Source organism: Callithrix jacchus, chromosome 2, assembly GCF_049354715.1.
Source record: "Callithrix jacchus isolate 240 chromosome 2, calJac240_pri, whole genome shotgun sequence".
In the NCBI taxonomy this organism is placed as follows: domain Eukaryota; kingdom Metazoa; phylum Chordata; class Mammalia; order Primates; family Cebidae; genus Callithrix; species Callithrix jacchus.
Genome location: NC_133503.1, coordinates 75,410,614 through 75,436,870, shown reverse-complemented (window position 1 = coordinate 75,436,870; position 26,257 = coordinate 75,410,614). Strand labels below are relative to the sequence as shown.

Sequence of the window (26,257 nt, the reverse complement as noted above, 5' to 3'; positions counted from 1 at the left end):
CAAACCCAAATTGAGGGGTGTTAGACAAAATAATTTTTCAAAAGTGACAAGGGCATGAAAAACAAGGTAACATTGAAGAAGTATTGAGACTGCCTCAGCCTTGAGTAACTGGGATTATAGGCATGTGCCACTGTGCCCGGTTAATTTTTTTTTTTTTTCTTTGCAGTGGAGTCTCGCTCTGTTGCCCAGGCTGGAGTGCAGTGGCATGACCTCCACTCTCCGCAAACTCCGCCTCCTGGGTTCAAGTGATTCTCCTGTCTCAGTCTCCTGAGTAGCTGGGACCTCGTGATCCGCCTGTAGAAAGGTAGAAGTAACTAAATGTATTTTCTGGGTAGTATTCTGGAACAGAAAAAGGATACTAGTGGGAAAATGAGCAAAATATGAATAAGGTTTCCAGTTTAATAGTATTTTACTATGCTATAATAGGATATCCTTAAAAAATAGTATTTTGGCTGGGCGTGGTGGCTCACGCCTGTAATCCCAGCACTTTGGGAGGCTGAGGCGGGTGGATCACCTGAGGTTGGGAGTTCAAGACCAGCCTGACCAGTGTGGTGAAATCTTGTCTCTCTTAAAAATATAAAATTAGCTGGGCGTGGTGGTACAGGCCTGTAATCCCAGCTACTTGGGAGGCTGAGGCAGAGTCGCTTGAACCCGGGAGGCAGAGATTGTGGTGAGCCACGATCATGCCATTGCATTCCAGCCTGGGCAGTAAGAGTGAACTTCCCCCAAAAGTGTTTCACTAGATGTTAATTTCTTCATTCTGGCAATCGTGCCATGGTTATGTAAGATGTTAACACTATGGGAAGCTAGATGAGGTTATTTATAAGGGAATTGTATTATTTTTACAACTTTTCTGTAAATCTACAGTTCAAAATTTAAAAAGAATACATATGACTCTCTGCACTTTTTCTACTTCCAGTGTTAAGTTATGGCTAATGCTGTATGTTCATTCTAGGGCAAAATCTGTATATTGTATAGTCTATTAATAACAAAATGTGTGTGTGTAATGAAAACCTATCATCTAACAATTCCTTTTGATATGACTGTAGTTATGTAATATACTCATATGATTGCGGTTAAGTAATATACTCACTGTATTTGCCAGGGACTCAACTTCCAGAGTCCTGATTTTAGGCAGGACTAAAAACAAAACTTTTCAAAGTTAGTATCCACTTTGCCATTGATTTTGTTTTTTCTCACTCTGTCACCCAGGCTGGACTGCAGTGGCACAATCACAGCTTACTGCAGCCTCAACCACCTCAGCTCAAGTGATTCTCTTGCCACAGTCTCCTGAGTAGCTGAGACTATAGGGGCACACCACCATGCCCAACAAATTTTTCAATTTTTTTCAATTTTTTGTAGAGAAGAAGTCTTACTATGTTGCCCAGGCTGGTCTCACACTCCTGGACTCAAGTGATTCTCCCATCTGAGCCTCTTAAAGTGTTGGGATTATAGGCATGAGCCACTGTGACCAGCCTGATTCTTTTTGAATGAAAGAAATGTACTAGAAGAATTGAGCTCCTGCTCTCTGTACCTCTCAGTCATACTTTCTTTTTTTGAGACAAGAGTCTTGCTCTCTAGCCTAGGCTAGAGCCCAGTGGCGCAATCCTGGCTCACTGTAACCTCTGCCTCTGGGGTTCAAGCGATTCTCCTGCCTCAGCCTACTGAGTAACTGGGATCACAGTGGTGGGCACCACTGTGCTTGGCTATTTATTTTTATTTTTTAGTAGAGATGGGGTTTCACCACCTTGGCCAGGTTGGTCTCGAACTCCTGACCTAATGATCCACCCACCTTGGCCTCCCAGTGCTGGGATTACAGGTGTGAGCCACTGCATCTGGCCCAGTCATACTTTTAACAGCCCTAATAGTAAAACTTTAAAATTAGAATTTGTTCAAATGCCCTTACATCTCAAATGGAGTAAGAATTGGGATTAAATAAAACAGTAAAGAGATAACAGAAGCTGAAGCTTGTGAGCACAAATTGTTGAGTTTTATTTAACTGCAAGTGATGCAACCTATGTTAACACATTCTTTTCTCATCCATGTTCTTTAACTGCTCACATTACCTTTACAGAGACAAACATTATCAAATGTGCCTGATTGGTAATTTATTAACTTTATCTGTCAAGTGATAATATTCTGTAGGCAGCTTTTGAAATTGTTTTGAGAATTTATTTACAACCACTGAACACAGATGGTTTTGTAAAACCGACAAGTAATTACAGGTTCCCTAAACTCACAACATACGTATATTTTAATATTTAAATAGCTAATTTTCTTCAAAAGTAATTTTCCACTGCTTTTTCATAAAAATATAAGACATTTATAGTTTTAAAAACCTGTATTTAACCCAAATCAAAATTTTTCTACAAATGATACCTCTTTCCAAAAAGTTAAAAAGACATCACAGAATACTGTGATGTTAAACCAAAGACTCTTGCCTCAGTAACATTTTATTTTTAAAGAAATATTGTGCAGCATTTTCTTTTTAGCCTTTCATGCTAGATTTCAACTATGTATATCCTATGTAACCACACCAGATTAATCCTAGTCATTCATATTTATGCACTAGACTGTTAAATGACTAGTTAGCATATAAACTATACTATAATAATTGCAAAAATAACAAAAGGCAATCTTTATGAAAGCTTAAAAAAGCTTTTAATAAAAGGTGACCAAGGCTGCCCTAATTTGCAGTAAAAATTACCTCTTCCTCCTACCTTTCCCCTGCTTTGAATGGTACCTTTTATTGCATGTTAATACACGAAGATATTTCTAGTACTTCTGCTTAAGTTAGCCTCTTACATGGCTGCTTTCTTTTCTGATACACTGACTGTCGGAAGGCACCAAGATTACACTCCTAAGTAGTTTCAGATTTTTTCTCCCTTTTTAGGTTCCTCTAGAAAAATTTTCCTTATAAAAGGATAACTTGAAAAACTTAAGGAACCAGAAGAAAATGAATGATGTAACACAGCAACTTGAAACTTGTAGCATTCAAAAACTATAAATATATTAATAGGCTCCTTGAACATACCACTTAGGACAAAAAGTCAGAATAACTTTCTGAACATAAATGTAAAAATAGAGCACATTTATTAACAATAGGAAAACTCCTATGCTTACAGTAACAATATATTAAATCTTACATAATTCATAGCCAAAAGCATTAGAAATTCACTGCCAAATATTCTGATGCACCATCCTGAAAATATGTCTGGTATATACCACTAACATATATAACAAAGTATGGCATTTATTTCACAGAAAGAAAAGATAGTTTCATCACACAAACAGATTTGGAGATTTCAGCTTTAAGTTCTAGAGAGATATTTTAAAGAAAAAAATGAAAAACAGGATTCACCCTTCAAATAAAAAAGTCTCTCTCTATATATAATTCATTATTAATACTCTTTATGCTCTTGCAATATAAAACATTTAGAAACTTTTGAATTCTAAAAATTTTCACCAGTTAACCTATTTGGCCTTAACATATTCTAAATTCCCTTTCAAGAATCACATTAATGTTTTCGGTCCATCAGTCCAATATGGATGGAACAACTATTTCTTTTTCTTCTTCTTTGGTGGTTCATCCTCAGAGCTGCTATCCATGCTGGTGCTGCTGCTACTAGAAGAACTGGAATCTGAGTCTGAATCAGAGGAGGAGGATGAGGTTGTGGAGGAGGCTGAGGATGAGGAACTAGAGGAGCTTTCATCAGTGTCACTGTCCTCTGAGGAGGATGAGGTAGATGTTTCTTCACTTTCTGATGAAGAATCACTGGCTGAACTGCCATTGCTACTGCTACTTGAACTGGTTACACTCTTAGACCTATTAGACAATACACAATTAAATATATTGGAAGGCACATTTAATAGAATGTTAAAAGCAATTTCTTTTTTATTTTCTTTTTAAGATGGAGTCTTGCTCTGTCGCCCAGGCTGGAGTGCAGTGGCGCAATCTTGACCCACTGTAACCTCTGCCTCCCAGGTTCAAGCAATTCTCCTGCCTCAGCCACCCAAGTACCTGGGATAACATGCGCGTGTACCTACGCCCAGCTAATTTTTGTATTTTTAGTAGAGACGGGGTTGCACCATGTTGGCCAGGCTGGTCTTGAACTCCTGACTGAGTGATCCACTTGCCTCGGCCTCCCAAAGTGCTGGGATTTCAGGCATGAGCCATCGTGCCTGGCCAAAAGCAATTTTACATGATTCCGATTATATATATATATGTATATACTGAGCTTTACTAGCATGTTATCCTTTGGTTTGATGTTTTGGGGATTGCCTAACTGCTGTAAACTACACTCCTCTCTTTGTAAGATATTGTTGCTTCAGCAACTTAATTCTCTTGGTTGGAATTCAAGATAAGAGTATCTACTATATTACATTTCAGAGGTGATAATGTTAGAATAAAGCTGCAGTGTAACAACTGGCTCTATTTAAACCTCATATAGCTTGTTACTATTTCATCATCTTTATTTTAACTACTTTGGACCAGATATGGTTGGCCAACAATTTCTTAGCAGTCTATTAACATTTCCTATTTTAAGCCAAAGGAAGACAATTATTTATTGTTTCCAGGTATAAGGACTCTAGAAAGTTGAGTAAAAGGAGAAATGGAAGCAATACATTCCAGACAGGTTAAAATAAGGAAGTTATCAGAAAATAGGATTATTTAATTATGAATTGCAATAAGAGACTTCAGATCCAAATCTTACAGCTATTATTTTAAAATCACCTTTCCCATCCCTCCAATTAGCATTACATATTATCTGTAAAGTACTCCCAAAACCACACATACCTTTTTTTCTTGGTCTTTCTTTCTACAGTGGTCTCTCCAATGCTGATAAACATGAAGGGGGAAAAACTCCTGTTAATAGAGTGATTATACACAGCTCAGACAAACCCTTCTGCTATCCCCAAAACCATTTTATATTGAAGAAACATTCTGCGTTTTTATAACATGTAGAGTACAGTAGTTTTTGTTATAAGCAAGTGGAAAGTATGCTATTGTAGGCTGTATATGGTACATGCAGTCAATTTAACCAGCATCTAAGACAGACTTATCACCTGTATGAAAGTCAGGTATGTTAGTAGTTAAGATAATTAAATTGTTTTAGTCAGGAACTTAAACTGACATAGCTACATCACTACTTACTGAATAACAGAACAAAGCAAATAGCACAAGAGCTATAATTTGTAGTTTGAGTTCACAGAATCATATAAACAGCCATTTCGTAATTTTTCAAAAACAGATCTTTAATTTAAAAAGACCTATTTATTTTTCCACATGCCCCCCCGACTGTTGAGTTATTTACTCCTTAAAGACCAGAAATTTAATACTTCAAGACTACGTTCATTCACATTATTCTTATTTTTTTTTGAGACGAAGTCTCACTCTATTGCCCAGGCTTGAGTGCAGTGGTGAGATCTTGGCTCACTGCAACCTGTCTCCTGGGTTCAAGCAATACTCCTGCCTCAGCCTCACAAATAACTGGGATTACAAATGCCCATCACTATGCACAGCTAATTTTTGCATTTTTTAGTAGAGACAGGGTTTCACCATGTTGGCCAAGCTGGTCTTGAACTCTGACCTCAGGTAATCTGCCCCCCTTGGCCTCCCAAAGTGCTGGGATTACAGGCATAAACCACTGCACCTGGCCTCACTCACATTATTTATAAAGAACAAAGTCTGGTAAATTTGAATGAAAGGAACAAATGGCTTGCTGCTGCTATGCTGCCAAACAACATGCATGCTAAATCAGGTTTTTAAATTACAGCATTAGGCCAGGTGCGGTAGCTCACAGCTGTAATCCCAGCACTTTGGGAGGCTGAGGCGTGCAGATCACTTGATGTCAGGAGTTTGAGACCAGGCTGGCCACGGTGAAACCTGGTCTCTCCTAAAAATATATAAAATTTAGCCAGGCGTGGTGGCACACGCCTTAGTCCCAGCTACTTGAAAGACTAAGGTGGAAGAATCTATTGAACCTGAGAGGTAGAGGTTGCAGTGAGCCAAGATAGTGCCACTGAACTCCAGCTTGAGACAGAGCAAGACTGTCTCAAAACAACACAACAACAAAACCCCCCAGAATTAATTATATCACCTCAGTCCTGTAAATTTAACTTCTTTTTTTTCTTTTTGAGACAGGGTATCACTGTTACCCAGGTTGGAGTGCAGTGGCACGATCTTGGCTCACTGCAACCTCTGCCTCCCAGGTTCAAGCAACCCTCCCACCTCAGCCTCCTGAGTAGCTGGGACTACAAGTGTTTACCACCACCCCTAGCTAATTTTTGCATTTTTTTGTACAGACGGGGTTTTACCATGTTGCCCAGGCTGATCTGGAACTCCTGAGCTCAAGCAAGCTGCTCAGCCTCTCAAAGTGTGAGATTACAGGTGTGAGCCACCACACGTGGCCAACGTTTTTATATTCTGGCCCTTTCTATATTTCCTAGATTCTGTTTCTGTGTTTATTTCCTGAGTCTCCAAACATAAATGTGTATTTATGTAAAGTTTTTTACACAATGGAATTCCTTACCGAATTGTCATTTTGGGAGTAAAATAAGAGGGGGATCTTTACATGTAGGACAAAAAAAAAAAAAAAAAACAAGAGAGGGAAGTAAACTTCGGGTATGTTGCCTCACACCTATAATCCCAACACTTTGGAAGGCTGACACGAGCAGATCACAAGGTCAGGAGATTGAGACCATCCTGGCTAACATGGTGAAACCCCATCTCTACTAAAAATACAAAAAATTAGCTGGGCTCCGTAGTGCACACCTGTAGTCCCAGCTACTCGAGAGGCTGAGGCATGACAATGGCTTGAACCCAGGAGGCAGAGGTTGCAGTGAGCCGAGATCGCATCACTGCACTCTAGCCTGGGCAACAGAGTGAGACTCCATCCCAAAAAAAAGAAAAAGTTTAACAATTCTTCTTTTGAGACAGGGTCTCATTCTCTCACCCAGGCTGGAGTACAATGGTGCAATTACAGCTCACTGTAACCTTGACCTCCTGGGTTGAAGCAATCCTCCAAGTCAGTATCCCAAGTAGCTGGGATCACAGACATGCGCTGCCACATCCAGCTAACTTTTTTTTTTTTTAATAGGAACAGAATATTGCTATGTTGCACTGGCCTCAAGTGATCCTCCTGTCTTGGCCTCCCAAAGTGCTGGGATTACAGGTGTGAGCCACCGCAGCTGGACAATATTATAAATTTTAATAACTGTTACTTTATTGGTAACATATATCTGTGTGTGCATGTATGTGTGTAAGAGTCTCACTCTATCTCCCAGGCTGGAGTGCAGTGGTGTTATCTCAGCTCACTGCAACTTCCGCCTCCCACGTTCAAGTGATCCTCCTGCCTCAGCCTCCTGAGTAGCTGGAATTACAGGTGCATATCACTGCACCCAGCTAATTTCTATACGTGTAGTAGGGATGGCGTTTTGCCGTGTTGGAAAGGATGGTCTCGAATTCCTGACCTCAAGTGATCTACCCACTTCAGCCTCTCAAAGTACTGGGATTACAGGCATGAGCTACTGTGCCTGGTCCAGAAATGTATTTCCTAATGACAGATTTTTTTTCTAGTTTATATATCCATAAATAAAAACTTCAGAGTAGAATGTGACCAGGTTTGACATCAATTAAATTCTTTTTTTTTTTTGAGACAGAGTCTCATTCTGTCGCCCAGGCTGGAGTGCAGTGGCACAATCTCGGCTCACTACAACCTCTGTTCCTAGGTTCAAGCGATTCTTCTGCCTCAGCCTCTCAAGTAGCTGGGACTACAGACATGTGCCATCATGCCTAGCTGATTTTTTTGGTATTATTCATAGAGACAGGGTTTCACCATATTAGCCAGGCTGGTCTTGAACTCCTGACCTTGTGATCTGCCTGCCTCAGCTTCCCAGAGTGCTGGGATTACAGGCGTGAGCTACCACGCCTGGCTAAATTCCTATTTTTAAATTTTATTTTTTCAATAGAGATGGCTCTTTGGGAATTAAATTATTTTACAGTTTTATAGATTTAACCTGGAGAAACCTTAACCTAAATAGAATCATGGAAATGGAAAGACTTCTTACTTCAGTATCACTCAATTCTCTGCATTCCTTCTATGTTACATTCCACAAGTCATATAAGAATATATCAGTAAAAAATATTTTTAAATTGACAATTCAATTAGGTCCCCCACCAATTTTGTTGGGGGAAAAACCTTAAAAAAGAATTTACTCTCAGGCTGGGCACAGTGGCTCACTCCTATAATCCCAGCACTTTGGGAGGCCAAGGCAGGTGGATCACAAGGTCAAGAGATTGAGACCATCCTGGTCAACAAGGTGAAACCCCGTCTCTACTAAAAATACAAAAATTAGCTGGACATGGTGGTGGGCACCTGTAGTCCCAGCTACTTGGGAGGCTGAGGCAGGAGAATTGCTTGAACCCAGAAGGTGGAGGCTGCGGTGAGCCAAGATTGCGCCATTGCACTCCAGCTGGGTAACAACAGCGAAACTCCATCTCAAAGAAAAAAAAAAAAAAAAGAACTTACTCTCAAAAATCATGGCCAGCTGGGCATAGTGGCTCACACCTATAATCCCAACACTTTGGGAGGCTGAGGCAGGTGGATTGCGTGAGCTCAGAAGTTTGAGACCAGCCTGGGCAACATGGCAAAATCTTGTCTTTACAAAAAATGCAAAAAATAAGCCAGGCATCGTGGTATGCACCTGAAGTCTCAGCTACTTGGGAGGCTGAGGTGGGAGGATCACTTGAGCCCAGGAGTTGGAGGTTGCAGTGAGAAGAGACTGCACTCCAGCCTGGGTGACACAGTGAGACCTAGTGAGAACCTGTCTCAAAACAAACAAAACTATTATGGCCATTTACTTTCTCAATACAAATACCACTATTTTGAAAAACCATCTAGGTATTTATACATGAGGACAACACACTAAAGTATTAGAGATAGGCGAGAGGTATACCTTTCTTTTGTGAGATTAGAGAAGGTTTGTTGGAAAAGCGGAAGTATAAAAGCAGACCAGTAGGGAAGTTCTCATCTAGATTTGTTTTAGGAAAAATTGCATATGAATGTTGATAATTTAGAAATTGGTTATTTACCTATTCCTGTACAACTTTTGAAGAAGTTTCATGTCCAGCAGATTGGAAGACTGCTGCCTTGAAAGCCTAAATATTTAAGACACTATTATATAACTAATAACCTTTATGAAGATGCTGCTTCTTTTCCTTTTTTTTTTTTTTTTTTGAGACAGAGTCTTGCTCTATTGCCCAGGCTGCAGTGCAGTGGCACAATCTTGGCTCACCAAAACCTCCAGCTCCTGGATTCAAGCGATTCTCCTGCCTCAGCCTCCTGACTAGCTGGGATTACAGGCACACACTACCACACCCTGCTAATTTTTGTATTTTTAGTAGAGATGGGGTTTCACCATGTTGGCCAGGCTGGTCTTGAACTCCTGGACTTATGTGATACACCCGCCTCGGCCTCCCAAAGTGTTGGGATTACAGGTGTGAGCCACTGCACCCAGCCAATTTTTCTTTTTATAAACATAAATCACAGCATATTATATATTCTGTTCCCTACCTTCTTTATATACCTGATATATAAAGCTTTCTATGTCAGCTCATATAATCTATCTCTTAATTCAACTGTCATTTCATTGACAGTTGAGGCAACAGAGCAAAATGATTAAGACAATGAATCTGGGGCACAGGCTGCATGATTTAATGATTATTTTTTTCTTCTTACTAGCTGTGTAACAATGAGTAAATCGTTCAATATTTCCTTGCTTCAGTTTCTTCATATGTAAAAAGACAGTAATATTACCTACCTTAATAGTGTAGATGTCAGGTTTAAATAAGCTAATACTTATAAAGACCCTAGAACAGTGTTTGGCACATAGCAAGCATCCATTAAACATTCGTAGTAATATAATTAAAATCTGGAGAACCACCATGAAACATTTAGTCCTTTAATAAATTCTATAAATATACATTTTAAAAAATATTCCTTTGGATAACACATGTAAACCTACCTTTGTTGTAATAATAATCTGTTTTCTTTTTCTTTTAAAGCTTTTTTTAGTTCTGCTGTCCTTGAGGGCCTATGTAGGTATTTTCTTTTTCCTGTGCATTCATAAGTCCAATGTCCAAATTCCAGGCATTTCTGACATCTTACATGTTGCTTATTTGCTTCACTGCAGAACAAAAAATAGAATACAAGCCTTAAAATTTTGTCTTGGGACTTTTGCCCTGTAAAATATAAAAAATATAAAGGATAAAATAATGTTTACTTTTATGGTCCGATTCATAAATATTTTACTCTTTATGTTAGATTTAATACAACAAAGTATAATAAGTATAATGATACGGTTGCTGTGACCTCACCCAAATCTCATCTTGAAATCTTGAATTCCCATGTGTTGTAGGAGGGAACTGGCTGGAGGTAACTGAATCATAGGGGCAAGACTTTCCTATGCTGTTCTTGTGATAGTGAATAAATGGTTTTTAAAATAGCAGTTTGCTGCACGGTCTCTCTTCTCTTTGCCTGCTGCCATCCATGTAAAACATGACTTATTCCTCCTTGCCTTCTGCCATGATTGTGAAGCCTCCCCAGCCACGTCGAATTGTGAGTCCAATAAAACCTCTTTATTTATTATTTTTTTTTGAGACAGAGTTTCGCTCTTGTTACCCAGGCTGGAGTGCAATGGCGTGATCTCGGCTCACCGCAACCTCCACCTCCTGGGTTCAGGCAATTCTCCTGCCTCAGCCGCCCGAGTAGCTGGGATTACAGGCACACACCACCATGCCCAGCTAATTTTTTATATTTTTAGTAGAGACAGGGTTTCACCATGTTGACCAGGATGGTCTCGATCTCTTGACCTCGTGATCCACCCGCCTCGGCCTCCCAAAGTGCTAGGATTACATGCTTGAGCCACCGCGCCTGGCCACCTCTTTATTTTTTAAATTGCCCAGTCTGGGTGTGTCTTTATCAGGAGTGTGAAAATGGATTAATACATAAAATACATGGTTAAAAGCATAGATCTTAAAGTTAAGATACAGTTGAATTCAAATCATGGCTCCTCAAATAAGTTCCAGTTAATGACAGACGAGGTCATTCAGACTACTTTCCAGCTCAGAACTAAGAAAGACTGTCAAAACATTTTTAACAAGCTTCTTTAAGAATCAGAGAATCAACAAGGGGGTAAAGAATAATCAAGCTGACCAGCTGAAGTGGCTCACATCTTTCACCGTGTTAGCCAGGCTCGTCTTGAACTCCTGACCTCAAGTGATCTGCCCGCCATGCCCTCCCAAAGTGCTGGGAATACAGGCATGAGCCAGCATTTTTGGAGGCCATGGTGGAAGGACTGCTTGAGGCCAGGAATTTGAGAACAGCCAGGCAGGACAACATAGCAAGAATCTATATCTACAAGAAATTTTTTAAAATTAGCTAGGGCCAGGCACGGTGACTCATACCTATAATCCCAGCATTTTGGGAGGCCAAGGCAGGCAGATAACTTGAGCTCAGGAGTTTGAGACCAGCCTGGGCAACATGGTGAAACCCTGTCTCTACAAAAAATACAAAAATTAGCCATGTATGGTGGCGCATATCTTAGTCCCAGCTACTTGGGAAGCTGAGATAGGGGGCTCAATTGAGCCCAGGAATTCAAGGCTGCAGGAAACTATAATTGTGCCACTGTACTTTAACCTAGGCAACAGAGGGAGATTCTCTCTTTTTTTTTTTTTGAGATGGAGTCTCACTCTGTTGTCTAGGCTGGAGTACAGTGGCACCATCTTGACTCACCACAACCTATGCCTCCAAGGTTCAAGAAATTCTCCCACCTCAGCCTTCTAAGTAGCTGGACAGATGGGCAATACCACACTCGGCTAATTTTTATATTTTTGAGGAAGTGGAGTTTCACCATGTTGGCCAGACTGGTCTCAAACTCCTGACCTCAAGTGATCTGCCCGCCATGGCCTCCCAAAGTGCTGGGAATACAGACATGAGCCACTGCGCCCAGCCATCTTTGCATGGTGGCTCATGCAACATGGTGAAACACCACTTCTACAAAAACCCACCTCAGCCTCCCAAAGCACTGGGATTGTAGGAAGGAGCCACTGTGCTCAGAAGCATTATTTGCAGTATCCTCAAATTTGGAAATAACATGGAAGTACAACAGAAATTTGTGGTATAGAATACAGTGGAATATTCATGGTAATAAAAAAGGATAAATTACAGCTTCATTTAACATATGATATAAGAAGACAGACTCAAAAGAATCCAAACTGTACAAATTTATACAAAGTGTAAACAGACAGCCAGGTGCAGTGGCTCACACCTGTAATCCCAACACCTTGGGAAGGTAGGTGGGTGAATCAGTTGAAGCCAGGAGTTCGAGACCAGCCTGGCCAACATGGCAAAACTCTGTCTCTACTAAAAATACAAAAAGATAGCTGGGTATCTGGGCACATGCCTGTAGTCCCAGCTGCTTGGGAGACTGAGGCACAAGAATCACTTGAACCCGGGAGGCAGAGGTTGCAATGAGCCAATATCGCACCACAGCACTCCAGACTGGACAGTAAAGCAAGAATCTGCCTCAAAAAAAGAAAAAAAAAAAAAAGAAAAAATTAAACTCTAGTGCTCAGATAGTAAAAATATAAAGAGAGGCCAGGCATAGTGGTTTACTGTCATCCCAGCACTTCTTTAAAGTTTTTAAGAAATCTTTACTCTTTCACTACATAGCTATATGACCTTTAGCAAACTGATTTTTTTTTTTTTTTTAATTACAATAGAGACAAGGTCTCACTATGTTGCCTTATCAGGTATCAAACTCCTGGGCTGAAGCAATCCTCCCTCCTTGTCCTCTCTCCTTTTTTTTGAGACAGAGTCCTACTATGTTGTTCAGTCTGGAGTGCAGTGGCACAATCTTGGCTCACTGCAACCTCCGCCTCCCAGGTTCAAAAATTCTTGTGCCTCAGCCTCCCAAGTAGCTGGGATTAAAGGGGCATGCCACCCTGCCCAGCTAATTTTTGTATTTTTAGGAGAGACAGGGTTTTGTCACATTAACCAGGCTGGTCTTGAACTCCTGACCTCAGGTAATCCTCAACCTTGGCCCACCTTGGGCTCCCAAAGTGCTGGGATTACAGGTGTGAGCCACCATGGTTGGCAGAGCAAACTGATTTTTGAACTCTGTTTCCTCTTGTGAAAAATATGGTGATACTGGCCAGGTGCAGAGGTTCATGCCTGTAATTCCAGAACTTTGGGAGGCCAAGGCAGGAGGACTGCTTGGGGCCAGGACTTTGAGACCACCCTGGCCAACATAGTAAGATTCGGTCTCTATTAAAAAAAAAAAAAAAAAAAAAAAGAGTGAGAGGCCGGATGTGGTGGCTCATGCCTGTAATCCCAGCACTTTGGGAGGCTGAGACAGGCAGATCACAAGGTCAAGAGATTGAGACTATCCTGGCCAACATGGTGAAACCCCACCTCTACTAAAATACAAAAATCAGCTGGGCACGGTGCAGGCCTGTAGTCCCAGCTACTTGGGAGGCAGAGGCAGAAGAATTGCTTGAACCCAGGAGGTGGAGGTTGCAGTGAGCCGAGATCGTGCCACTGCACTCCAGCCTGGTGCCTGGCGACAAAGCAAGACTCTGTCTCAAAAAAAATAAAAAAAGAGCCAGGCACGGTGGCTCATGCCTGTAATCCCAGCACTCTGGGAGGCTGAGGCGGGTGGATCACCTGAAGTCAGGAGTTTGAAACCAGCCTGACCAACAAGGTGAGACCTCGTCATTAAAAAAAGAAAAGAGTTAGGCCAGGTATGGTGGCTCACACCTGTAATCCCAGCACTCTGGGAGGCCGAGGCAGGTGGATCACAGGTCAGGAGTTCAAGACCAGCCTGGCTAACATGGTGAAACCCTGTTCCAAAAAAAAAAAAAAAGGAGTGTTAATACCTACTTTATTAGGTTTTTGAGAGAATTAGCTAAAACTATAACCAGGGCTTATACAAGCTTGTGCCAAAAATTTAAGCAATACTTATAAGTGGTCACACCCAACCATTATAACAACCCAATGAATTGAGAGCAGTATCTACTCTATAGATTGGGAAGTACATAAAGCAAGCAGTAAGGCATCTGACATAAAGTAACACACAAATGAGAACTATTATTACTAGTCCACATATTAGAGCAATCAGAGCAATGTGGAGCAATTAGAAATGTTAATTTCTAATGATACACAGAAATTAACATTTTCTCAAAACACGGTTGTTTTAAAAATAAAAGGTGTAGATTTAAAAAACATGATTGCACGATGAGATGCTGAATTTTTTTTTTTTTTTTTTTTGCTCTTGTTGCCCAGGCTAGAGTGCAATGGTGCGATCTCAGCTCACTGCAACCTCTGCCTCTTGGGTTCAAGTGATTCTACTACCTCCTGCCTCAGCCTCCCGAGTAGCTAGGATTACAGGCATGCACCACCATGCTGGGCTAATTTTATATTTTTAGTAGAGACAGGGTTTCTCCATGTTGGTCCGGCTGCTCTCAAACTCCTGACCTCAGGTGATCCACCCTCCTCAGTCTCCGAAAGTGCTGGGATTACTGGTGTGAGCCACTGAACCTGGCATCTGAATTCTTATTACTGACCAACAGCAGTCATCTTTTACTCTGCTAAAAACATAATTGATCTCAGTAAATGTTTGCAAAATGAATGACTGTTGAAATGGGCAAGGGTTTAAGAGAACAATTTATTTATTTACTATAGCCTTTTCATTAACAAATTTCTGCCTTACAGGCCAGATTGTGTATTCCTGACAATAATTATTTTAAGCATTTATCCAAAATTTAAGCTAATACTAATTTGAAGAGTTAATGCTTCAGGTTTGGAAATAAGATGAGACTACTTACGTAAAGTATAAAAGATAATAAAAGTCAACTTTTTGCCTAATGGTAATTCTTTTTTTTTTTCTTTCTTTTTTTTTTTTTGAGTCTGAGCCTCACCCTGTTGTCCAGGCTGGAGTACAATGGCACAATCTCAGCTCACTGCAACCTCTGCCTCCCGGGTTCAAGCGATTCTCCTGCCTCAGCCCCTCCAAGTAGCTGGGATTACAGGCCCTGCTACCACCATGCCCAGCTAATTTTTTGTATCTTAAGTAGAGATGAGGTTTCATCATGTTGGCCAGGTTGGTCTCGAACTCCTGACCTTGTGATCCGCCCACCTAGGGGTCCCAAAGTGCTGGGATTACAAGCATGAGCCACCGCCCCCCGCCCCAATAGTAATTCCTAAATTTCAACAAATGACTGTCTAAACCATGAATACAGCTTCAGGACTAGCCAGGTGCAATGGCTCACACCTATAATCCCAACATTTTGGGAGGCCCAGGCGTGTAGATGACCTGAGGTCTGGAGTTCCAGACTAGCCTGACCAACATGGAGAAACCCATCTCTACTGAAAATACAAAATTAGCCGGGCATGATGGTGCATACCTGTAATCCCAGCTACTCAGGAGGTTGAGAGGCAGGAGAATCGCTTGAACCCGGGAGGTGGAGGTTGTGGTGAGCCGAGATCTCGCCATTGCACTCCAGCCTGGGCAACAAGAGCAAAACTACATCTCAAAAAAAAACAAAAACAAAAAACTTCGGGGCTTATCTGAATTTGTATTATTATAGTAAGGGCATCGATATACACAACTGCAATACCCACTGCAGAAATCTGAGGCAGGAGAATCACTTGAACCCAGAAAGCGGAGGTTGCAGTGAGCCAAGACCACAACAGCACTCCAGCCTGGGCCACAAGAGCAAAACTTCCGACTCAAAAAAAAAAAAAAACCCAAAAAACAATTCAAACAACACAAATATATGGGCAATCAGTAATGCTGAAATAAATTTATAAATAGTTGACAACTGGTCAGTAGACACTGGGAAATAAGTGATTGCATTGCACTGCTTCTTTTTTTTTTTTGAGAGGGAGTCACCCAGGCTGGAGTGCAGTAGCATGATCTCGGCTCACTGCAACCTCTGCCTCCCACGTTCAAGCAATTCTCCTGCCTCAGCCTCCCCGGTTGCTGGGATTCCAGGCACCAGCTACCATGCCTGGCTAATTTTTGTATTTTAATAGATATGTGGTTTCACCATGTTAGCCAGCTGGTCTCAAACTCCTGACCTCAAGTAATCTGCCCGCCTCGACCTCCGAAAGTGCTGGGATTATAGGTGTGAGCCACCACATCTTCTGGCAATGAAAGAAGCAGGCCTTTGTAGAGTCACATAGCCAGGAAGGGTGGACTAGACAGAGCACTCAGTAATCATCTTTCTTTCTGTCCATTTCAAAGCCTATCATGATTTTTCCTAAAAATGAATATATGTGAAGGTGTTGGGGGTAGAGGCCATAGTCTTCTTTTCCAAGTTCATAGGTTGTTTTCTCCATATCAAGAAACGGATAGCTTGGGACCTAGTCATTAAAATATCCACCAGACACTGCAGAATTTGTTTTTTGTTGTCAGAAATACAACATTCACAAATATCATGTAAAGCCCAGGTATGAGGCTGGGTGCAGTGGCTCACACCTATATTCTTAGCACTTTGGGAGGCCAAGGCAGGATCACCTGAGCTCAGGAGTTTGAGACCAGCCTGGACAATAGGGTAAGAACTTGTCTCTTAAAAAAAGAGAGAGAGAGAGAAAACAAAGCCCAGGTATGATTAACATATTTTCTATGCATGTTTTAAACACAACTCACAAATCACCCCTAAAAATACTAATCTTCCATATAGATTGCTGAGTTAGACAAACATAATCTCTTGAACCCCCGACCTCAGGTGATCTGCCCACCTTGGCCTCTAAAGTGCTTGGATTACAGGCATGAGCCACTGCACCCGACCCCCAACAAACATAATTTCAAAACAAACAAGATTACCATTTCTTTCTACCCAAATGAATTATCTAGTCAAACAATATTTCATTTCTATTTGCTAAAGTAAGGCTCAAGGAAGTATTTTAATGGTACAGGCTTTCTATATGAAATGAGCTTGATACCAAAAATACTAGGACACACTTGCCATATTGGCCAAGTTTCTTTTTAATGCCTATTGCTGACAAAAGCGGGAAACAGGCACTGTGTATATGGACACTGCTGTTAAGAATGTTAAATGGCACAAAGTTTTCAAAGGGCAACTTGTTAATATGCAACAAAAACATTTAAAATGTGCATACCGGCCAGGTGTGATTTCCAGCATTTTGGGAGGCCAAGGCAGGTGGACCACTTGAGGTCGGGAGTTCAAGATCAGCCTGGCCAACATAGCAAAACCCTGTCTCTACTAAAAATACTAAAATTAGCTGGGTGTGGTGGTGCATCAATTCTTCTAGCTACTCAAGAGGCTGAGGCAGGAGAATTGCTTGAACCCAGGAGGTGGAGGTTGCAGTGAGTGGAATTCGTGCCACTGCACTCTAGCCTGGGCAACACAGTGAGACTCTGTCTCAAAAAAAACAAAACAAAAACAAAAACAAACAAAAAAAAAACAGTGCATTAAAAAAAAAAAAGAAGAAGATAAAAGAAAAGATGGCCGTTTGTCTAGAAAATACCTAAGATATCCAAAAAATAGAGCTACTAGGCCAGGTATGTGGCTCATGCCTATAATCCGGGTGCTTTGGGAAACTCAGATGGGAGGATCATTTGAGCCCAGGAGTTTAAGACAAGCCAGGGCAACATAGCGATGCCCTGCCTATTAAAAATAAAATTGTGACCAGAAATGGTGGCTCACTCCTGTAATATCCCAACACTCTGGGAGGTCAAGGTGTTTCAGTTGACGTCAGGAGTTCAAGACCAGCCTGGCCAACATGGCAAACCTCAACTCTGCTGAAAATATAAAAATTATCTGTAATCCCAACAACTTGGGAGGCTGAGGCACAAAAATCGCTTGAACCTGGGAGGCAGAGGCTGCAAGGAATGGAGATTGCACCATTGCACTCCACCCTGGGCCGCAAAGCAAGACTATGTCTCAAAAAATATATAAATAAATAAAATTAAATTGCTGAGTGTAGTGGCTTACTGCTGTAATCCCAGTTACTTGGGAGGTTGTGGTGGGAGAATCATTTGAGAATCAAGAGCAAAATCAGAAGGCTAACACAGGGTTTCAAGACGTATTATAAAGCTACAGTAATCATGACACTACCATAGACTTTGTAAATACTGTACATTAAGCTATCCTCATTTTTTTTTTTTGAGATGGAGTTTCACTTGTGTTGCACAGGCTGAAATGCAATGGTGCAATCTCAGCTGACCATAACCTCCGCCTCCCAGGTTGAAGTGATTCTCCTGCCTCAGCCTCCTAAGTAGCTGGGATTACAGGCATGCACCACCAAGCCCAGCTAATTTTTTGTATTTTTAGTAGAGATGGGGTTTCTCCATGTTGGTCAGGATGGTCTCGAACTCCTGACTTCATTCAGGTGATCTGCCTGCCTAGGCCTCCCAAAGTGTTGGGATTACAGACATAAGCCACCACACCCGGCCAGGCTACCCTAAATGAATACATTTTCTTTTCTTCTTAGCTTCCTATAACTTTTTTTTTTTGAGACAGAGTCTTGCTCTGCCAGTCACCCAGGCTCGAGTACAATGGCACGATCTTGGCTCACTTCAACAACCATCTCCCAGGCTCAAGCAATTCTCCTGCCTCAGCCTCCCAAGTAGCTGGGGTTATAGGTACCCACTATCATGCCTGGCTAAATTTTTTGTAGAATGGGGTTTCACCATGTTGGCCAGGCTGGTCTCAAACTCCGGACCTCAGGTCATCCACCCACCTCGGCCACCCAAAGTGCTGGGATTACAAGCGTAAGCCACCTTGCCTGGCTTACTTTATAACTTAGAAATCTTTAAAATTTTTTGACTCTTTTTTTTTTTTTGAGACAGAGTTTCGCTCTTGTTACCCAGGCTGGAGTGCAATGGCGCGATCTCGGCTCACCGCAACCTCCGCCTCCTGGGTTCAGGCAATTCTCCTGCCTCAGGCTCCTGAGTAGCTGGGATTACAGGCACGTGCCACCTCGCCGAGCTAATTTTTTGTATTTTAGTAGAGACGGGGTTTCACCATGTTGACCAGGATGGTCTCAATCTCTTGACCTCGTGATACACCCGCCTCAGCCTCCCAAAGTGCTGGGATTACAGGCATAGCCACCGCACCCGGCTTTTTGACTCTTTTGTAATAACAATTAATGCACAAACACATTTACAGCTGTACAAAAATATTTTCTTTCTTTATATCTTTATTCAATCAGCTGTTTTCTATTAATTTTTTCTTTCTCTTTAAACTTTTTTTGTTAAAAACTAAGACACATTCTCCTCCAAACCTGTTTCTGGATGACTGGGGAGTTGTGGGGGGGGGGGAAACTAACACACATACATATTAGCCTAGATCTACACAGGGTCAGGATCATCAAGACGTCACTAGGCAATAAAATTTTTTAGCTCCATTATAATCTTATGCAACAACCATACAATTAACATATGGAATCTGTTATGTAGTAAGTGACAATATATAGAAAGAGAGATCCAGTGATGGCCTGCATGGCTTGGTCTTATTCAACATTTTTTTTTTTTTGAGACAGAGTCTCATTCTGTTACCGGGCTGGAGTATAGTGGTGCAATCTTGGCTCACTGCAACCTCCACCTCCTGAGTTCAAGCAATTCTCCTGCCTCAGCTTCCCGAGTAGCTGGAACTACAGGTGCATACCACCATGCCAAGCTAATTTTTTGTATTTTTAGTAGAGACGGGGTTTCCATATATTGGCCAGGATGGTCTCAATCTCTTGACCTCGTGATCCACCTGCCTTAGCCTCCCAAAGTGCTAGGATTGTAAACATGAGCCACCACACCCGGCCTTGTTCAACATTTTTATAAATGCCTTGTATGAGGACACAAATGTACGTATTTATCAAACCTGCAGTGACACAAAGCTGACAAGGATACTTAATAACAATGGATGATGGAATCAGGATCCAAAAGGTCTTGACAGGCTGCAACTCTGTGTCGAATCTAACAAGATGAAATTTAACAATGACAAAGGTGAGTCTGACACTTAAGTCCAGAAAATCAATATAAGGCCCTGACTTGATGACAATTCAGGTAGAAAACAGGGTTTTTCAACTGACTGAAATCATAGCAACAGTCAGAAACAAGGAAGTCAGAAAGAAGAGGGGTTAACTGTACAAATACTATTTCCTTTCAGGTCAACATAAGCTTTTAGATAGACTTGCAAAACACAATAGGCCACTTCAGGAGGTAAGTATACATTACTGGAAGTCTTCAAGCCAATTTTGATAACAACTCCGGATGTTGAAGAGGGAGTACTGGAATCTCATATAAGGTTTAATGGAAGAAATGACCCCAAATAGTGCCTAGATTCCATAATTTATTTACATATTGTTAGATGTAATTACAACTTATGAGGTAAAAATAATTTCATTCCAATTGATTTAGTAGACTCATTAGTTAAGTCTCTGAAAGATCTACTGAATGAGGAGGTCATATTTAGGCTTTTTCCCTCCTTTTCTTCTATTAGTCCAAAGACTTTTTTTTTTAAGAGTGATAATAAGGCCAGGCGTGGTGGCTCACGCCTATAATCCCAGCACTTTGGGAGGCCGAGGTGGGTGGATCACGAGGTCAAGAGATCGAGACCATCCTGGTCAACAAGGTGAAACCCCATCTCTACTAAAAATACAAACAGTTAGCTGGGCATGGTGGTGCGCACCTGTAATCCCAGCTACTCAGGAGGCTGAGGCAGGAGAATTGCTTGAACCCAGGAGGCGGAGGAGGTTGCGGTGAGCCAGGATCGTGCCATTGCATTCCAGTCTGGGTAACAAGAGCGAAACTCCGACTCAAACAAAACAAAACAAAAAAAGAGTGATAATAGTACTTTCTCACTTCTCTTGAACTTGAACTCCCGACCTCAGGCGATCTGCCCACCTTGGCCACCAAAGTGCCTGGATTACAGGTGTGAGCCACCATGCCCGGCCTCTCACTTCTCATTACTAACTTAAAAACTAAGCTGGGCACGGTGGCTCACGCCTGTAATCCCAGCACTATGGGAGGCCGAGGCGGGTGGATCACGAGGTCAAGAGATCGAGACCATCCTGGTCCATGAGGTAAAACCCCATCTCTACTAAAAATACAAAATTAGGTGGTGCGTGCCTGCAATCCCAGCTACTGGAGAGGCTGAAGCAGGAGAATTGCTTGAACCCAGGAGGCGGAGGTTGCAGTGAGCCGAAATCGCGTCACTGCACTCCAGCCTGGGCAATGAGACTCCGTCCCCCCCCAAAAAAAACTATTTTATTTATTTATTTATTTATTGAGACGGAGTCTTAATCTGTTGCCCAGGCTGGAGTGCAGTGGCGCAATCTCGGCTCACTGCAACTTCTGCCTCCAGGCAGTGATTCAAGTGATTCTCCAGCCTCAGCCTCCTGAGTAGCTGGAATTACAGGCATGCACCACTATGTCCAGCTAATTTTTTATTTTTAGTGGAGACAGGGTTTTGCCATGTTGGCCAGGCCAGTCTCCCAGTCCTAACTTCAAGTGATCCACCCGCCTTGGCCTCCCAAAGTGCTGGGATTACAGGCATTAGCCATCACGCCTGGCCTTAAAAACTATTTTAAATTTGTTATTATGGAAATAATATATGCTCCTTGTAAATAAAATTAAACCTTTTTGATGAATATAAAATGAAAACTAAAGGCTCCTCTCTTGCTTTTCCCCCAAATACACCCCCAAACTTTCTTGGACCTCGCAAGCTTCTAAAGGCCCTCCTTTGCTGAACCTCTTGTAGACTTACAGTCTGTATACCACAAGAGTTTTTATAATATGCCACGTTTGCCTACTAACAAGAACGGAAGCTCTGTAAAGGTAAGATTTGTCTTTTACAAATCATATAACTCATGTACCAAATACACACTGTAGAAATAAAACATTTAACTTTTTGATACTTCTGAAACAAGAAATAACAGTATTATTCAGATGTTAAGTCTTATTTTCATTTCAAATTTACAGTGGACACTGGTTTTGCTGATTCTGCGTTTACCTCCTCTGACCTATCCACCACGGTCATCATTGGCTATGGTCATCCATTCAATTGTACTGAAAGGTGAATAAGATCTCTAAATCAATCAGAGCTTCACAATCCCACAGGCATGGTTTAGGGTTGGTCACGTAATCCAATCTAGACCAAAGAAGCACAATCAACTTGAAGCTGAGAGAATATAAACGACCCTGGATACTTTCAGCCATATTGGGACCAAAGAAGAGAGTCTATCCAAGTATGGAGCCAACAACCAAAAAGCAGGCATGAGAGACTGGGAGAAATGGGACCCTAGTGACATCATTTAGCACTCTTCTTAAGTATTATCATCCCATTTTTGATCTCAGAACTGTCTGACTTAATGGTGGGCCACAGTGGCTCATGCCTGTAATCCCAACCCTTTGGGAGGCTGAGGTTGGTGGATCACTTGAGGTCAGGAATTGGAGACCAGCCTGACCAACATGGTGAAATTCTGTCTCTACTAAAAATACAAAAATTAACAGGGCACGGTGGTGGGCGCCTGTAGTCCCAGCTACTCTGGAGGCTAAGCAGGAGAATCGTTTGAATCAGGGAGGCAGAGGCTGCAATGAGCCAAGATTGCACCACTGCTTTCCAGCCTGGCCAACAGAGTGAGATGCTGTCTAAAAAAGAAAAAAATAACTGTCTGACTTCAAAGCCTTCTTCCTTCACCAAGCTTACTACTCTAACTCCCTAAGTGTGTCTGTACATTTGAGAAACTCTTCTTATCAGGCCTGAAAGAGTAGATGGAAAGAAGAGAAAGAAAGGGATTATTTGGATTAAAGATATATAAAAAGATAGACAAACACATATATATATACTAGCAGACATTGAGCTCCATATCATGCAAATAGTGATGTCATGAAATATTTTATGAAAAAGAGGCAGATGTTTGGATGTGCAAAGGCTGTTGGAAAAAAAGCTTTACCAGAAAGGGGCATCTGGGGTGACCCCTCATTATTTGTCAACTGTAAATCTCTTCTGCCCCTCTCTCTTGTTCATTAGGCATAGTAGCCACCTTTCAGTTCTTTAAAAAGTAAGTATCAGCCTCAAAGCAATTATGCCACTATCCTGAAGCTCTTTCTCCAAATCCTTTCATGACTGTTCCTTTCTCACTCTTTCAGTCTCTGTTTAAATTCCACTTCTTCAGAGATGGCTTTCCAGTCCAATCAATCCCCAAAGTGGGCCTTTCCCTCCTTCCATCACAACAGCTTATTTCTTTCAAAGCTGTTATCACCAGCTGTATTTACTTAATTTGTAGTTTATCGACTGTTTCCATCACTAGAATGTAAGCTCCCTGAAAGCGAGGATTTTGTCTTGAACATCTCTTTTTATTTTTGCTTTTTTTTGTTGAACATCTCTTTCTTTATACCCAATGTCTGGCACAGAAAGATAGGAACTAAATTAATATTTATTGAAAGAGAGAATGAGTGGCAAAATGTAATAAGATAGCTTGGGAGAGCAGTCGGCATTGTAGGGAGGGTGTTCCTAGGGAGGCGTCAAGAAAGGAAGAAGGAAAAGTGAGCTGGGCTGGACACTGAATAGGAAGCTGAAGGTTTACGTGGGCTGGAATAAAGGTGTCGGACAGGGGCTTCAGGGTTTCCCTGTACACGCGTAAGGTTGGCGGAGCGGCATAAACCACTGACCGACCAACTGTGGGCGTTCCCTTCAGGGAAACCGAATGGGACAATTGTCTTCAAACCCCGCTATGTCCTGTGCCGCGGACTTTACTCGGCTGTCTTCCGCGAAATCGCTAACCTACGGTCACCAGACTTATCGCCCGGGCCCGAGTCCCTCGGGACTCGGCAGCGTACTTGAGAAACGGACATCGTCCGCCGGTCCCAACAGAGGTCCGAAATCAACCCATTGATGCGCTTTTTCCCGTTCCCAGGCCGCCCGTGGGCCCGAACCGGATCCTTACTTACGCTTGTCTCCGGGCTATGAGCCGATGCATGGGAGTCGCCATTTTAGCGTGGTCCAAGACTGCCGCGCAGGGTTTTGGGAACTCCTCGGAAGGGCGGGGCTTCCAACCCGGAGGCCATAGACGTGGGCGGAGCCAGACAGGCCTCTGGGGTTCTGGGCAGCAGCCGCGGCAGGATCTTAGCGCTGCCTGGCGAGTCGGGAGGTCGGGAGGTCGGGAGGTCGGGAGGTCGGGAGGTCGGGAGGTCGGGAGGTCGGGAGAGGAGGGGCTGGAGGTTGGGAGGGGAGGGCCTGGTGGGTCGGCAGGGCGGGGGGCCTGGTGAGTCAGGAGAGGCCCATGGAGACCGGTGTGGGTCTCGGATTGTCGGGCCGAACAGGGTTTCGAAGGATGATTACAGCAAGTACGTTATCTGTGAAAAATGAGGACAACATTCTCCAACGAGGGATACACATACGAAGACGAAGAATAAAACTGTGGTGTTCAGAAAACTAGAGGTAGTCTGAAGAATAGAAAGGAATTAGTTGACCAGGATTGAGACCAAAGAATGACTTTAGCAAGCCATAGAGTGCAAACATAAATTCTGGTTGTTTTTTTTTTTAAATGTATTTCACAGGGTTGTTATAAATACTAAATTGGACTGTGTAACTAAAGCTGCTTTGTCAAGTAGAAAAGGACTATACAAGTATTTTAGAATATTTTAGCTGCACCTACATCTAATGTCAGCTTATGGAGCTATTATTCTATTAAACCCATAGTCTCTGAAATATATATAACTTTCTGAAGTGTGTGTCTCTGTGTGTGTTTCTTGGTCATCCATATTTTGTCTTTTCTTTTTTTTTCCAAGACGGAGTTTCACTCTTGTTGCCCAGGCTGGAGTGCAGGGGAGCGATCTCGGCTCATTGCAACCTCCGCCTCCCAGGTTCAGGCGATTCTCCTGCCTCAGCCTCCCATGTAGCTGGAACTACAGGCGCCCGCCACCACACCCTGCTAATTTTTGTATTTTTTTATAGACACAGAGTTTCACCATGTTGGCCAGGATAATCTCAATCTCTTGACCTCATGATCTGCCCGCCTCGGCCTCCCAAAGTGCTGAGATTACAGACGTGTGCCACTGCCCCTGGCCCATATTTTTTCAATCAATAATTAACACAAACTGGGCGCAATGGCTCTCGCCTGTAATCCTAGCACTTTGGGAGGCCGAGGCGGGTGGATCACCTGAGGTCGGGAGTTCGAGACCAACCTGACCAACATGGAGAAACCCCGTCTCTATTAAAAATACAAAATTAGACGGGTGTGGTGGAGCATTCCTGTAATCCCAGCTACTCGGGAGACTGAGGCAGGAGAATCGCTTGAACCCGGGAGGCGGAGGTTGTGGTGAACCGAGATTGTGCCATTGCACTCCAACTTGGGCAACAAGAGTGAAACTCCGTCTCAAAAAAAAAAAAAAAAAAAAAAATAACACTTAAAATGTTTCAGGAGCTGAGGATAGAGCCTTTGAACAAATAAAATCGGAACTTTGTACAGACAATGCATGAAGACTATTCCAACGGGCCTAAGTACTCTAATGAAAAATATTTTAGGGTAAGGGATTAAAGAGTGATTAGGAGTTAGGGAAGGTGATGATGTGACCTTTGAGCACAACTTGTTCTTCAAAAAAGTAGGTTCTTACATGTTGTGTTCTCCAGCTTACTTTTTTCATTCCTCAATGTATTTATGACAATCTTTTCCCATGTCCCCACACACAAATCTAATTCCTCTTTTTATCTATTATGTTATGGATTACATGGATATTCCCCAATTTATCCAGCCAGCACCCTATTGCTGAACAGTTAGATAATTTACCACCACAACAGAAAGAGTAGATTTTTAAACAACCCCCCAGTGTTGCCGTAAGATGATGTCCTAGTAGAATTGCTGGGTCAAAGGATATGCACACTTTTTTTTTTTTTTTTTTTAGAGAAGGAAAGAAAAAAAAATGAGTAAAGGAGAGGAAGAAAGAGGAAGAGAAAGAGGGAGGGTGAACGGAAATATTTCTTTATTCTGAAAAAAAATGGGTATTAATAATGGCCAATCAATGTTTCATTTAAACCTATGAGTAGGTGTGATGTGGTATTGACAAGAATGTATATTTTGTGTATTTGAAGTGGAGAGCTCTATAAATATTTATTAAGTTTACTTGTTCCGGATCTGAGTTTGAGTCCTTGATATCCTTATTAATTTTCTGTCTCATTGAATCTAAGTCTCTATGTATCTGGGTGTTAGGATCGTTAGCTCTTGTTGTTGCA

The 26,257-nt window shown here is 42.0% G+C and overlaps 1 protein-coding gene across 4 annotated transcripts; it reads right to left on the bottom strand.

The window, feature by feature from the left end:
* Positions 1-1,968: 1,968 nt before the first annotated feature.
* Positions 1,969-24,036, bottom strand: ZCCHC10 (zinc finger CCHC-type containing 10). Of its 4 annotated transcripts, none has more exons than XM_008991288.5 (4): positions 23,977-24,036; positions 10,027-10,188; positions 4,799-4,867; positions 1,969-3,826 (listed from the first exon to the last, which is right to left on the bottom strand). In XM_008991288.5, exons 1-4 carry the CDS (start codon positions 24,015-24,017, stop codon positions 3,559-3,561), a joined length of 540 nt encoding a protein of 179 aa, XP_008989536.1. In that variant the 5' UTR covers positions 24,018-24,036; the 3' UTR covers positions 1,969-3,558. The 4 variants fall into 4 exon arrangements, with proteins under 4 accessions (XP_008989536.1, XP_008989540.1, XP_054107961.1 ...); XM_008991292.5 differs by having other exon boundaries at positions 4,799-4,840; XM_054251986.2 differs by lacking the exon at positions 23,977-24,036 and adding an exon at positions 20,714-21,060.
* Positions 24,037-26,257: the final 2,221 nt, after the last annotated feature.